Source organism: Gastrolobium bilobum, unplaced genomic scaffold (genome assembly GCF_033153095.1).
Source record: "Gastrolobium bilobum isolate Gb01-03AN ecotype WA unplaced genomic scaffold, APGP_CSIRO_Gbil_v1 utg4089, whole genome shotgun sequence".
NCBI classification, from domain to species: Eukaryota; Viridiplantae; Streptophyta; class Magnoliopsida; order Fabales; family Fabaceae; genus Gastrolobium; species Gastrolobium bilobum.
The window spans coordinates 54,051-69,139 of NW_026896166.1; the positions used below are offsets into that span (position 1 = coordinate 54,051).

The window sequence follows — 15,089 nt, forward strand, 5'->3', positions numbered from 1 at the left end:
CAAAGCTAAAGCTTGGTTGAACTCTTTACAACCATAGTCAATCCGAAGCTGGGAGGAGTTGGCAGAAATTTTTTTACTGAAGTTCTTTCCTCCCATGAAGGCAGCTCAATATAGGAATGATATTTCAACCTTCAAGCAATTGCAAGAAGAGTCATTTTATGAGGCTTGGGAGAAATTCAAAGATCTGTTGAGGAAGTGCCCAGACCATGGCATTCCCGAATGGATTCAAATGGAGACTTTCTATAATGGACTCAATAGACCAACAAAGAGCATGGTCGATGCATCATCTGGAGGAGCCCTTTTAGAAAAGACATATACAGAAGCATATGCAATATTGGAGAGAATGGCAGTCAATAACTATCAGTAGCCTGTGGAAAGATCAAGTTCAACACCAAAGAAGGTTGCTGGAGTTTTGGAACTTGATGCTGTAACAGCACTGTCAGCACAAATTTCAGGTTTAAACAACTCTATCAAGACGCTGAATCTGTCTACTGAAGCTAAAGCACAACCAGTCAATGCCATAACTGATGTTATATCATGTGTTTTCTGTAATGGTCCTCATATTTATGATAATTGTCCAAAAAACCCTCAATCTGTTTGTTTTGTAGGAAGCTATAACATGAACAGTTCATATTCAAACACCTACAGTCAAGAATGGGGGAGCCCTTAGATGGTTACTGGCCTGGGCCTAGTACTGTTGATGTGGGATGAGCCTGAGCTTTTTGTCCTTCGTCCTTCACGTTGCACCGGATGGGGGGGTACTGCGAAGACACTTCGACACTCAAGTCAGTATCAGAGGCAGGTGTTTAGGTTGTGAAAGTAAAGGATGATCGTACCTTGGTGGCACAACGTATGTTTATATAGTAATCGAGATGTGTGTTTGGAGGAGACCTTTCTTCATGGTGAAGGCAAAGGTTTCTTGGTGCCAAAGTAGTGTGGCTATCATGGTTTAAATGTTGAGGAGCTTGCCACCATGGTGTCTATTAGTAGAGTTGTGGCGAGCTGGAGCTATCCATTGCTTACTGGTGTGAGGGCGCGGTGGTGTTGCCTTGGCCCTTAAGTTTACTGTCTGTAGAAGGTATCCTGTTGCGTGGGGAGTAAGTATATCCTGCATGTTGCGATGAGGCACTGCGCTGTGTATAACGCGATGGGACTATCGCGCCTGGTGTTTCGCGATATGGACATCACGCTGGTGTGACGCGATAGGGTTATCGCGTCCCGTGCCTGTCTTTTATGCCTTGTTCTAGGTCCTTTATGGGCGTGGGCTTCCATGTTTTTATTGGGCCTAACCAAATTCTTTCATATTCACAAGGACAACAACAAGAATTCTCTGTTATAGCAACATATTCAAACAGAATTACACACCCTTCTGAATTTATGCAGCAGCAACAGCCTAGTCAACAAGTTGATACATCAAATTCGTTGGAAAGAATGCTGAAGGATTACATGACAAGGAGCAATGTTATAATTCAGAATCAAGCTGCAACAATCAAGAATTTGGAGACTCAAGTAGGTCAATTGGCAGAAGCACTTAAAAGCAGACCTCTAGGATCCTTGCTAAACAACACTGAAGTCCCAAAGAAGAATGAAGAAGAACAGGTCAATGCTATAGCAATAGTAGGTGGTAAAGCAGTAGATGAACCAGAAGTTATAAAGAACTACCATGAGCTAAAGCAGAAGGCATTGAATCAGAAGGAAAGAGATAAAGCTGCAGAAGAGGTGGAAATTTATGATCAACCCAAAGAACCTAAAATTGCTGGCACTGAGAGTACTGCTATAGAAAAATTACAGCAGGCTCAGACTGTCAGCAAGACAATCATACCACCATCCCCTTTACCTCAAAGGATACAAAAGCAACAAGATACCATGCAAAAAGAGAAAACCTTGAGTGATCTTGAGGCTAATGTAAAATTGATGCCTATGACTCTGCTAGAGAAGATGGGAATAAGGAGCATAAGGTCTGCAAAGATAACTCTACATTTGCCTAATCGCTCCATCAAAGCATCAATTGACATTGTTGAAAATATGAATATCAAGATAGGCAACTTTCCACACCAAGTAGATTTTGTGATGCTTGACATAGAGGGGGACCCTACTATTTCTCAATTTCTTGAGGAACCATTCTTTGATACACGAAAAGTTATGGTAGACATGTGGAAGAATGATTTGATTTTAAAGATGGATGGAGATCATGTGCATACAATTGAATATACGGGAGGTGGAACAATAAACCTCGATGATCCTCACTCATTAAAGGTTAGAGGCAAGCCCAAGGTCAAGATGAAAGAGTCTACATGCGAGATGAGTTGGATTGAAGAATCAAAGTTGTTCTTCGCTCTTTTCTTCAAGCCACCTTGATCATCAATCCAAGTCAGGCTGAAGACTATAAAACAAGCTCTTTTGGGAGGCAGCCCAAAGTTCAATTAGGAAGTTTTTAAAATTGTGCAATTTAATTTCAGTATTTTAATTTCTTGCAATTTTTAATTTTTGTATTTTCAATTATTAGGATTAGGATAAGTCAGTATTCATGTTTCTTTTTAATTTTATTTAAGATGTTTTGCAGGGAGAAAAGGGTATTGATGCCCAAAAGAAGGTTATATTGATAAACTTTTTTTTTATAAATTTACAAACTACACTATGTCTGGCCGGTAAGACTCTAATCAAGAGTGTCTTAGAGTCTTACCGGTGAGACTCTAACCAAGAGTGTCTTACCGGTAACACATAGTGTAGTTTGTAAACAAAAAATTTGTAAATATAACATTCCTTATTTTATTAATAAATAATATTATATAATATTGTTTTAAGTAAGAGTTTTGTTTCTCACATACGAAAACACTAAAACCCGTGTTACGCATGTATCAGTAAACTAAATTATGTAAAAAGCAAAACTTTAAACAAGATCATAGTATTGGGAAAAGAAGCATGTAATCTATAACAAACTGTAAGAAATGCCAATTCAAACCAGTAGTATCCCCTCGTTTAAAATCCACATAATACACTAAGGAATAATCCCGAAACTGTAAATTTGTTACACCCAAAACTAAAAAAACTTGAACAAAATGAGTTGTTCCATAAAAAGGCATCACTATGGTAGTTTCCTTCTCATTCGCACTAGTTGGCAATCATCTCACCTCCATCTATTGGATTTTGGGAATAGTCCCACCTGCAGCCACAATTTCTTGTTGCAGCTGCATTAAGCAATATAAGGATTATAATTAAGACAAAATTAATAGGATTTAATTAAACATATTGTAAAGATAGATCATACAAGGAAGGACAAGCATACGAGCTACATATTTACCAAATACAGTTTATCTCTTGGGGAAAAAACAATTCAAACATGCTCGAGCATGATTTTACACTCACCTTAAACAAGTTTTGAAGATTGCTCTTAAACAGAGAGCTTTCATTTTGCAATTCTTGCAGACATTTCATGCACCTGCAAAAATATTCCTTTTTGGCGTGATTCCAAAACTTATGCAACTATTGTAGTGAAGGCCATATCAGCATATGTTTAATGCGTACAAGCTCAATGAGAGACATAATTTTGTAAAGGGAGCCAAAATTGTAAGTGTAGTATTCCTTATAAGTTATAACTATCTATATGTCTAAAAGAATATGAGCTGTTAAGTGTTCATAGATCGATGTATTCCATGGAGGGTATAATATGTTGATATAGGGGTGTTCATAGTGATAATGGTAGATACCAAGGCCTCAGTGAAACTTCCCATGGTGCTACATATCAAAGGGGGAGGGTATATGTGTGTTCATGGCTCTGGAGTCACAACTCATAAGATGAATAATAAGGAGATCCCAAGGTGTTTCCTTCAGTAGGGGAAGAGGGTATTATGTAGAGGAGAGGGGCCTCTAGAGTTGTCCCATCTACAGCCAGTGAAGGGGCATGGGGTGTCCTTCTAGAAGGTTATAGAAGTGGGCTCTTGATGTTGGGCCCATGGACTGGGCCTAAAAGGCCTCCATGGGCCTAAAAGGCCTGCCAGAACAGAAGCCTCCCAACTTGATAGCCTGCGAAGTCAGGATGCCAAGATGTATAGGGAGTTGTATAACACCTCGTGTATTTAAAATATAATATTAAATGCTTAATTGTGGGCTAGAGGGCTTATTTAATTGAAATCCTGAAATTTGGGTCAAAATACCCATAGGGGCAAAATGATAATTTGCCAAATATATAACCCTAGAAAGTGAAATATTAAATCTGGACATAATCTGATGAAAATAATACTGAAAGTGTGTTCAGAATGAATTTGGAGTTGATATGTACATTTTGAAAAATTTGATGAACAGTAATTTTTCTGAGTAAAATACTGTTGTGTAATTTTTCCCATAAATATGAAAATGGAAATAATGTTCTAGGAAATAAAAATATGTTGAGGTAAATTGATGATTTATGAATTTAGTGGAGATTGGTAGGTTTAAGTGAGTAAAGCGACAAGTGAGACCCACTTTAAGTGGCTTAAAGACATTGAAATCAGAATTTTTGAGCACTCTCTCTATAACGCCCAGTCACTTGCAAGCATCAACGACTATCCCCACACACTAACACGAGACTTTTCAGCGTGCTTTGTCCTCACTCGCATACTTCCCGGAAAAACTTCCCAGGAGGTCACCCATCCCTGAATTGCTCCAAGTCAAGCACGCTTAACTATGGAGTTCTTCCGATCCGGGCTACCGAAAAGTAGATGCATCTTGTTAGTATAGGTAGTATCAATTAATTCTTATAACCTATCCTCAGTTGTGTTGTCCTATACCAGCACAATCTCTGGAATCCCTCTCTTTCTGGTGTTATTCGATTCATTCATGTACCCCTCTCGCTGATAGTACGCTAGCTCTTCCACTAACCATACATTCAATTGTACATTAGCTTTTCCACTAACCATACAATTGTCAGCACTCGGGATGTTACACTCTCTCCTCTTTTCTTCCCTCACTCGCGGCCTCCACCATTGTTAGGGGTTGAAAGAGCTTGAAATCCTATTTTGAGCTAGAGATCTTATGAGAGAAAAATGTGAACATAAAACTTCATCCAAAACACCTAGTGAGCAATTTTCAAGTTATGTTTTTTCCCTAAGAGTAAGTGTATGAGGAGATCCTTGGCCTTCTTTGCCACGAAAATTTGAGGAAGAGTGAACATTGTGGGTTGTTTCAAGTGCTTGGGAGCTTGGAGGTCACTTGCTTGGACCTTAGGAAACTATTGGCAGTAAGTTTCTACACTTTCATTGAGTTTTTGTGTAGATCCTAATAATGATTGCTCTAAAGTGAATGTGTTATGAGTTATAGTATTTAGGAGCACTTAATGATAGTGTCTCTTTGGAATTTAATGTTTATAATGATGAATGATAATGATTGAACCAATAAAATTTATGGTTATATATGATTTTGTAACTTAGTGAAATTTTGGTGGAAAATAATGGAAATGTGGTTGAAGCCATAAATGTGGGTGTTAAAGTAAATTGTTGGTTGTTGTGAGTATTAATGGGAATGTGATACGAGGATTTAAATAAGTGATGGAATGAGTAACTTCCTTTGGTCATGGCACGATGGTATTTTCGGCCCTATAGAGAAGATTTAGATGGGAGTTGTTGTTGTTGTGTTATTTTGATTGTGTAGTTTATTAAATTATTATGATCATTCTTGTATGATCATTATAGGTTGCCTCTCACAGATCCAATAGGAGAGGGTTGAGCTTGGAGCCTAGCATTGGAGAGCTTGCTTGAGGGAGTTCTCGTTGAGGTAAACTTTCGTTGACCTGGGGTTAATCCCCTTATATGTTCCACCTTGCCCGATTTGGGGGTAGTGGTTAGATGAGTGCTCTTTGATAATATGTGATAGAGTATGTTCATGCATTATTGATATGTTTATTGACATGCGTGTGGCATGTGTGTGATATTTTGTCTGTGATCTCTGGTCAGTAGATGTTTGGTTTAGACTTTCGTTGGAAAATGCTCCTTTGGGGAGTTCCGATCGAGTTTTGCAGTGCGGCTGTCTCTGGGAGCGATACTAGGGAGGTCCAAACACGGGACTTCCGCTGGATAGGTCTTCGTTGGGAGTTCCAGTCGAGTTTTTCGATGGGGTCATCTCAACCATGGGAGAGGCACCAGGAAGGTTCCCCGAAGTTATATGATGAGGTCCTAGAACGGAATCATCGTGTACATGTTCCTGGATGTGTGCCCAGTTGTGATGTAATATTGAGTGTTATACTATTCATATGTTTATCATTGCATGCACATTGAGTGAGCTAGTGGGTGGAGTGACCCTCCAGGACCCTTGGTTTACTGAGATGTATATGTATATCTCACCCTACGCTTGGACCACCATTTCAGGTACTACTGATCAGGTTAGAGCTTCGAGCAAGAGGCATGCTTAGAGGCTATGATGGATATATGATGTGCATATGGATTACTTGGTATTTTGGAGAGGATTGCATAGGATGCACATACTAGCATATACTTTGTATCTTGGACTTAAGGTATGAACATTGGATTGCATGAGATTGTAATTGCCATGCTTTGGTTGTTCATATGTTGTTCTAAGTCATTTGATCTTGGTTTGTATTTTAGTATATGGAATTGTATATGTCTCATATTATTATTTTAAGTATTGGTGAGCATGGGAGATGTCCATGTCACTTGGTATTATTTGAGGCATTGATGTAAACAAATATATTTTGAAGAATTATATGATGTAATATTGTCTTTCAAGTCATATGGTGTATGGGAAGTAATTCCCCAAAGGAAAATAGATGAAAACAGGGGAGAACATGTGTTACCCAGTTTGTGAGTGCATCCAAATGCTCACAAGCGTGTTAAAACGTGCTACAGGGCATTAAAACCCGCTAGATTTCATTTTCTCCTGTCCCCGAGCGTTCAGACGTGCTTGGGAGCATTCAAATGCGCTTAAAATGAAATGAATAATTGTGGTGGGCGTTAAAAAGTGCTACAGGGCGTTAAAACATGCTAGATGTCATATCTCCTGTCCCCGAGCGTTCAAACGTGCTTGGGAGAATTCAAATACGCTACCAGAAGGAAAAATGGGCTCGTGAGCGAGTTCAAACGCGCTGGTGGGTGTTCAAACGCGCTACCCTGAACCAACACGAACATAGTTTAATAAAACTTGCATAACTTGAGCTACAGTACTCCAAATTGAGCGCGGTTTGAATCCACGCGAAGCTAATGAAGAAATATATAACATGTTAAGAGCTGAGAATCATAGGCAAGTGTGGAATTCCTAGGGTAACGAAAAATAGTGAAGACACTTAGTACTGAACATGAATAAAATAAGTTTTAAGCTTTGTTGGTATATGGGAAGTTGGGAACCCCTTAGCATCTTTAAATGTAAATTGTATGGTATTAAGCTATGGAATTCATGATTCCACAATAAGTTTTAAGTTATGATCACAATTAATAAATTGTCTGATACAGTTATTTTAAAAAGTGCAAACGGTATTAAAAAGAAAAAAAATTTCCATAATTTCAAATAACTGTTGTGATTGTAACTGCGTTTAATATCATAATTAATTATAACACACCGGTTCGATAACAGGGTGTTACAAGTTGGGCCACAACGCTAATGAACTTTCAAGTGTTCATAGATGTATCCCATGAAGGGTATGGTATACTGATATAGGACCATGTGTTCGTGGGTTTGTTTCTCACAGACGGCGCTTATGAACTGTCAAGTGTTCATAGATGTATCCCATGGAGGGTATAGTATCTTGATATAGGAGTGTTCATAGTGACAATGGTAAAGACCAAGGCCCTAATTAAGCTTCCTATTGGAGGGTGTGTGGGAGTTCATTTCAAAGCTTCCCATCCAGCACAATATTTGCTTTGATATGGTGTTGTATATCGAAGCTTCCCATGATATTTCATCAGGTCGTTGAAAACACTCGGTGAATCGAAATCAGTAAATCCAAGCAAATACCGGACTAGGAGTCCATTTAAAGTGACGAACCAATTGGTATATTTTCTCTTGTAGTCTCAGATACAAGTTTATTGTATATTAAATTCATTCTCTAGATCTACAAAGATTGGTCTCAATCCGCTTTCAACCCCTCTCCAGCCGACTGCTTTACCAGAGGAAAACTCACAATCATCAAGGGAGGCTGCCAAAATTACTTGACCACCGATCGCTGAAGAACTCTACGTAAATGCATTTTTAAAGAGATGCCTGTGAGTCCTACTAAGAAGTATCACTCGCTCTTCTTTCTCGAAGAAAGTTTTCACCAGAAGGAAAGCATCTAACCAATACTACATTATTAAATCATGCTTCATCGCCGCTCTAATTCTCTGTGTGGCACAGAAACAAACAATGTCAACTATATGCCCCCAGTAGAAAGTACGGTCATGTGGAAGCAACCTCAAAAACACTTGCCAAGTGTAAACCAAATAATGGCGGCCCCACATCAAAAAGCATAAGAAGGAAAAATGAAATTCATAAAACATGTTAAGCTGCAGGTCCACGTTGGAAAGCACAAAGGCATTGTCACGACAAAATAAGGAGAAGCTGATTTTAGAAATTGATTTAATGAGGTGGTGGACCCACGTTGAAAGGCACAATAAAAAAGAAGTATGGAGCACAAAAATCTATTGTAATACGGGCAAATTTATATTACGCCAATGGAAGTGTGTCACGTCAGCATATATTGTACCAGAGAGGATAAAAATAAAAGTAACTTTTATACTTTACACCATGTCTTATTGGTAAGACATGGTGTGATGCACCGTAGATGTTATCTTCTTGAAGGCTCAATGTCAAATGAAAAATTTTCAAGAAATTATGGAGAGCCCACGACGAAGAGCATAAGAAGAAAAAGTTGAATTGCCAAAATTGAATTAATGAAGGTAAAATTCCTGACGAGTTTCAGCATAATCACAAAGAGTAGGTCGAGTTTCAATTTACAAATCACTAACTTATCGGAAAACCAAGCAGTTGCTGGACTTTAGAATATTTATCCAACTAGCCAAATCAACACAGGATCTTGTCTATCTGCCCTCCAACACAGGATGGTCATTCACATCCACCTTTCAACACAGGATAGCCAACTTTAGTGCCCATCCGCCCTCTAACACAGGAAGATCAACTTCAGTGTCCATCCAATTATCAAGAGAGGATGGCCAGCCTCACATTGCCCATCATATTTACCAATGTCCGGTGAGAATATCCCTTCACTATCACATTTATGTTTCTCCTTGAGTATGTTATATATTTTCTTTCCAATACAACTTCCTGAATGGCCAAAGGTCAATTTTGGTCGCCTGTGACAACTTCCCGAATAACCAAAAGTCCATTTGGTCGCCTCTAAAGATTTCCCAAATGGCAAAAGTTCATTTCGGTCGCCTATGAAAATGTTCCCAAATGGCAAAGGTCCATCTCGATCGCCTATAAAGATTTCCCGAATGGCAAAGGTCCATCTCAGTCGCATATGAAAATTTTCCCGAATGGCAAAGTCTATTTCGGTTGCCAGCGTCCCGTATAGATATCCCTTCTTTCCAATCGACATATCTCTTATTATTGGACTACTTCTACTCCGGTATTATTTATTATACGTGCCACCAACAATGCTTATTACAGAAGAAAACCATATGTATTTATCATCAAAATCTCCATCTTGTCTCCCTTGGAACACATTATTTATTATATAAGTTTGTATATGCAATATTATTTACTCTGGAAGCTGCATCAACAATCTAGACCTGTTTAAGACCTTTCTTTGTGGAATGCTTGTACTCAAAGGATCATCTTGTTGGCCACCTATTTTCTTTTTATATGCGCTACTTAAACTGGAAAATTCTCTCTTAATGGCATGCTCTTTGGTCAAGATATGATCGATTTTTTGGCTCAATTTTCTAAAGACGAAATAACACCTTAGCTAAGCTCCTTGTTACAGTTAAATGACCTAGCAGCCGACCGCCTCACGATTTGCCTTTGTAGAAGTTGTCTTCCTTACTAGTCAGGTTTCAAACATGATGGCCAGGCATAACAGCCCAACACCATGCCCGATCGACATAGATGGTCGCTGAACAAGACATTTTATTTGAGAGCATGGGAGCAGTCCAGGTCTTCTGAAATGTGCTCATGCGTTCATTATTTCTCTCTTCATATGAGCATATCACTTTATTTTGTCTGCATGACACTCGTTAGAGCATGACCATGTGTTTGAAGACAACGATGCAATCTCCTTCGTCGAAGCTTTTCTCTCTAGGCTCATCAATGTTCGTTCTAAAATAAAGCGCAGATGCTTGCAACTCTAACGCGTGAAGACCCAAGTGCAAATTCTCGAGAATCGACCAAAGGCACATGTAAATATTGCAATTCGCTGGCATGATGTCTGGCCAAGTTATCATACTGAATATAATTATCATCATCGGTCAGAAATGGAGGCCAACATTATAGCTCGAACATCATCTTGAAGCCATGAAGACTTCCCTCGGCCGATACTGAGAGCACTTAATGTTGACCACACTTCAACAAAAAGGTGTGTATACTCGCATCAGAAGCTAACATAATGCCAGAATGGTGAGTAGTTCCTGAGTACTATTTCCGGTTGGTTCACAAACTAACACAATGCCTATCAACCTGTTGGATAATTTTAAATTAAATAAAAGAAAAATAGAAAATGAAAGGTTTATGGTGAAAAGTTGTGTCCCTAGGTATATGTTAGTGGACAATTAATATGTTTAGATTTCCTATGTTAGCCATTATCACTCTTAATCATTTTCTATTGCCTATAAATAGCACACTATAACTCTTGTAATTCGGTTTTGGCAGAATCAGTAAAAGAATAGAGGTATATTCAGATATTTTCCTGTGTATTTGTGTGTGTGTGAGCACCAGTTATAGGGCCTGTGAAATAACAAATTGTATCAGAGCTTGAGCCAATGGAGAATATGAGTAATAGTCTGCCAGTGCCCCGCCTGACAAAGGTGAACTATGAAAACTGGAGCATCCAAATGAAGGCTCTTCTAAGAGCCTATGACAGTTGGGGGTTGGTGCAAAATGGGTTCGAAGAACCTGAAACAACGGAAGGATATTCAGCAAATCAACTCAAGCAGTTGAGTGCGTTGAGAACAAAGGATGCAGCGGCACTATTCATGATGTCTCAAGCTGTTGAAGAAAGCGGTGGTCTTGAAAAGATTGGAGGCGCAACGACGACAAAAGAGGCCTGGGATATATTGGAGACGGTCTACAAAGGCGCGGACCGTGTGAAGCAGGTCAGACTTCAAACTCTTCGAGGAGAGTTGGAGGGGATAAAGATAAAGGAAACTGAAGGAGTGTCAGACTCCATCACTAGGGTTCAGACCGTGGTGAACCAGTTGAAACGGAATGGAGAGGTGTTGATCGACTCCAGAGTTGTTGAAAAAATTCTAAGGTCGTTGACAGACGACTTCGAAAACGTGGTATGTGCAATTGAGGAGTCTAAAGACTTGGCTACGCTTTCTGTTGAAGAGCTAGCTGGTTCTCTTGAAGCGCATGAGCAGCGCAAGAAGAAAAAGAAGGATGAGTCTCTTGAGCAAGCACTCCAGGCAAAAGCAACAATTAAGGATGAAAAAGTGTTGTATTCTCAGAATGTCCGAGGTGGTCGTGGTCGAGGTCAGGAGGTGAAACATGAAGAAAGAGCTGAGACGAGTCAGCAAAACTGGAGAGGTAGAGGACGTGGCCGAGGTGGAAGAGGCCGGTGGTCGAATCAAAGTAATATAGAATGTTATAAGTGTGGCAAGTATGGTCACTATGCAAAAAATTGCAACTCGGGCAAATGCTACAACTGTGGCCGAGTTGGGCATTTTGCTAAAGATTGCCGAGAAGAAAGAAGAGTTGACGAGACTTCAAACTTCACTGCAGAAGAAGAAATAAGAGATGGAGGAGTTCTGATGTTAGCACATGGTGAAACTAGCTCGAAGAATGAAACGGAGTGGTACTTGGATACTGGTGCCAGTAATCACATGTGTGGTTACAAACATTTGTGCAAAGAGTTGAGAACGGTGGAAGACGAACATGTCTATTTTGGAGACGCGTCCAAAATTGATGTGAAAGGCCGTGGTACAGCCTGCTTTTTACAAAAGGATGGACGGGTTGGAACAATTCAGGATGTGTACTATATGCCCGAACTCAAAAGTAACATTTTGACCATTGGACAATTGATGGAGAAAGGTTACTCGGTTCCAATGACAGACCAAGTTCTACTATTGAAAGATAAACAAGGGCGTCTGATAGCCCGAGTTCAGATGGAAAAGAACAGAATGTACAAGCTGAGTCTGAGGAGTGTGGAGGTCGGCTGTCTGTAAGCCAAGGTGGAGGATAAGATGTCTCTGTGGCATCGACGGTTTGGACACCTTCATTACGGTGGTCTAGCCGAACTGATGAAGAAGAACATGGTAGTAGGACTGCCAAAGTTAAATTCTGGTGGAAAGTTCTGTGAAGACTGTGTGCTGGGTAAGCACGCAAGAAGCCTGTTCCAAAGGATGGCAAGATACCGGGCTAAGCAGCCCTTGGAGTTGATACATACCGACATGTGTGGACCCATAACTCCAGGGTCCTTCAGTGGAAAGAGATACTTTGTTTCGTTTATTGATGATCTTAGTCGTAAGACTTGGGTATATTTTCTGAAGGAGAAGTCCGAGGTGCTAGAGGCCTTTAAGAGGTTTAAAGTGATGATACAAAATGCAACCGGGAGATACATCAAGTCGGTCCGTTCTGACCGAGGTGGTGAGTACATTTCAATTGCCTTTAAAAGGTATTGTGAAGAACACGGGATAAGGCGGTTCCTGACCGCACCGTACTCCCCACAACAAAACGAAGTTGCTGAAAGAAAGAACCAGACTATCTTGGATATGGTGCATTCTATGTTAAAGACTAAGAATATGCCTAAGGAGTTTTGGGGAGAAGCCCTACAATGTGATGTGTACGTGCAGAATAGATGTCCGCATTCAAGTGTGAATGATAAAACTCCACAGGAGGCATGGAGTGGTCTAAAGCCATTAGTGGCTCATTTCAACATTTTTGGTAGTGTTGCGTATGCACACATACCGAACCAGATCAGAACGAAGCTTGAAGATAAGAGTAAGAAGTTTGTGTTTATTGGATATGATGAGAAGACGAAGGGATACAAGTTATTGGATCCCGTCAATAAAAGGGTGTTGGTAAGCCGAGATGTGAAAGTGAATGAAGAAGATGAATGGGACTGGAGTAGTACATCTGGGGTCAATGTGGAACCCAGAAATATATCAATTGAGGTCGGACAACCTTCGACTCATATCCCGGCAAATCCTGAAGTCTCTGATGATGAAAAAGAGCAGAGACAACCGAGAATGAGAAGCTTGCAAGACTTGTATGACTCAACTAACGAAGCACATCTCGTTTGATTGTTAGCAGATTCTGAGGATTTGAGCTTTGAGGAAGCTGTCCGAAATGAAAAATGGCAATCTTCCATGGAAGAAGAGATAAAAGCTATTGAGCGGAATAAGACATGGGAGTTAGCCGAGCTACCAAAAGGAAGTCGGCTCATCGGTGTGAAGTGGGTATATAAGAAGAAGATAAATGCTAAAGGGGAGATTGAGCGATTCAAAGCCCGGTTAGTAGCAAAGGGGTAAAAGAAGAAAGCTGGAATAGACTATGGCGAGGTGTTTGCACCCGTAGTGAGGATGGAGACAATCAGGTTATTGATCTCACATGCAGCCCAGCTTGGATGGCCAATCTATCAGATGGATGTGAAATCGGCGTTCTTAAACGGTGTACTTGATGAGGAGGTATATCTCGAACAACCTCCGGGTTTCATGAAAGTCGGACAAGAAAGAAAAGTGTTAAGGCTGAAGAAGGCTTTGTATGGGCTGAAGCAGGCACCGCGGGCTTGGAACACCAGTATTGATTCTTATTTCAAGAAGGACGGATTTGAGCAATGTCCATATGAACATGCCCTGTATGTGAAGAAGAAAGAAGGTAATATTTTACTGGTTGCTTTATATGTTGATGACAAGAGTTCGAGATGACGGATCTCGGTCTGATGAGGTACTTCCTTGGTCTGGAGTTCAAACAAGACAAATTCGGGAATTTTGTATCTCAAGAAGCTTATGCAAAAGATATCCTGAAGAGGTTCAAAATGATAGATTGCAATCCGGTTTCAACTTCTATGGAACCCGACTTAAAACTTTCGAAGTATGATGGAGGAGAAAGAGTTGATCCGAGTAATTATCGAAGTCTAGTAGGATGTTTAAGGTATTTAACTTGTACGAGGCCAGACTTGTGTCTAAGTGTTGGGATTATAAGCCGGTTTATGGAAGATCCGGGCTACACACATTGGAAGGCGGCGAAGAGGATATTGAGATATGTTCAAGGAACAATCTCGCAAGGACTTCATTATTCGAAGTCAGACAAGTACAAGCTGGTGGGATATTCAAATAGCGACTGGTGTGGAGATGTCGACGACAGGAAGAGCACGGCTAGCTATGTATTTTTCATGGGAAACACGGCATTCACGTGGGTGTCAAAGAAGGAACCCATTGTGACTTTATCTACATGTGAAGCCGAGTACGTTGCTGCATCCTGGTGTGTTTGTCACACAATGTGGCTGAGGAATCTATTGAGTAAATTGGAGCAAGAACAAGTCGACCCAACCGAGATCTGGGTTAACAACAAGTCTACAATCGAGTTAGCAAAGAACCCGGTCAACCATGAGAGGAGTAAACATGTAGATGTCAGGTTTCATTTCATTCGGGATCAAGTCAAGGAAAGAAGGTGGAGCTCACTCATGTTGCAAGCCGAGATCAAGTGGGTGACATATTTACAAAGTCGTTGCCAACGTTGCTGTTAGAAAATTTCAAGAAGAAGATTGGGATGAAGGATGGTCGAAGAATTTAAAGCTTATGGGGGAGTTTTGTTGGATAAGTTTTAAATTAAATAAAAAAATAGAAAATGAAAGGTTTATGGTGAAGAGGTGTGTCCCTAGTATTATGTTAGTGGACAATTAATATGTTGAGATTTCCTATGTTAGTCATTATCACTCTTAATCATTTGTTATTGCCTATAAATAGCACACTATAACTCTTGTAATTCGGCTTTGGCAGAATCAGTAAAAGAAT

At 40.0% G+C, this 15,089-nt stretch overlaps 1 protein-coding gene across 1 annotated transcript; it reads left to right on the forward strand.

The window, feature by feature from the left end:
* The first annotated feature begins 13,996 nt into the window (after positions 1–13,996).
* Positions 13,997–14,821, forward strand: LOC133298079 (uncharacterized mitochondrial protein AtMg00810-like). The gene has a single exon (XM_061497318.1). It carries the CDS (start codon positions 13,997–13,999, stop codon positions 14,819–14,821), a length of 825 nt encoding a protein of 274 aa, XP_061353302.1.
* The last annotated feature ends 268 nt before the right edge of the window (positions 14,822–15,089 follow it).

Bases quoted from the DNA above. Each gene is read 5' to 3' on its own strand.
- LOC133298079 (XM_061497318.1), top strand. From the start codon at position 13,997: ATGACGGATCTCGGTCTGATGAGGTACTTCCTTGGTCTGGAGTTCAAA.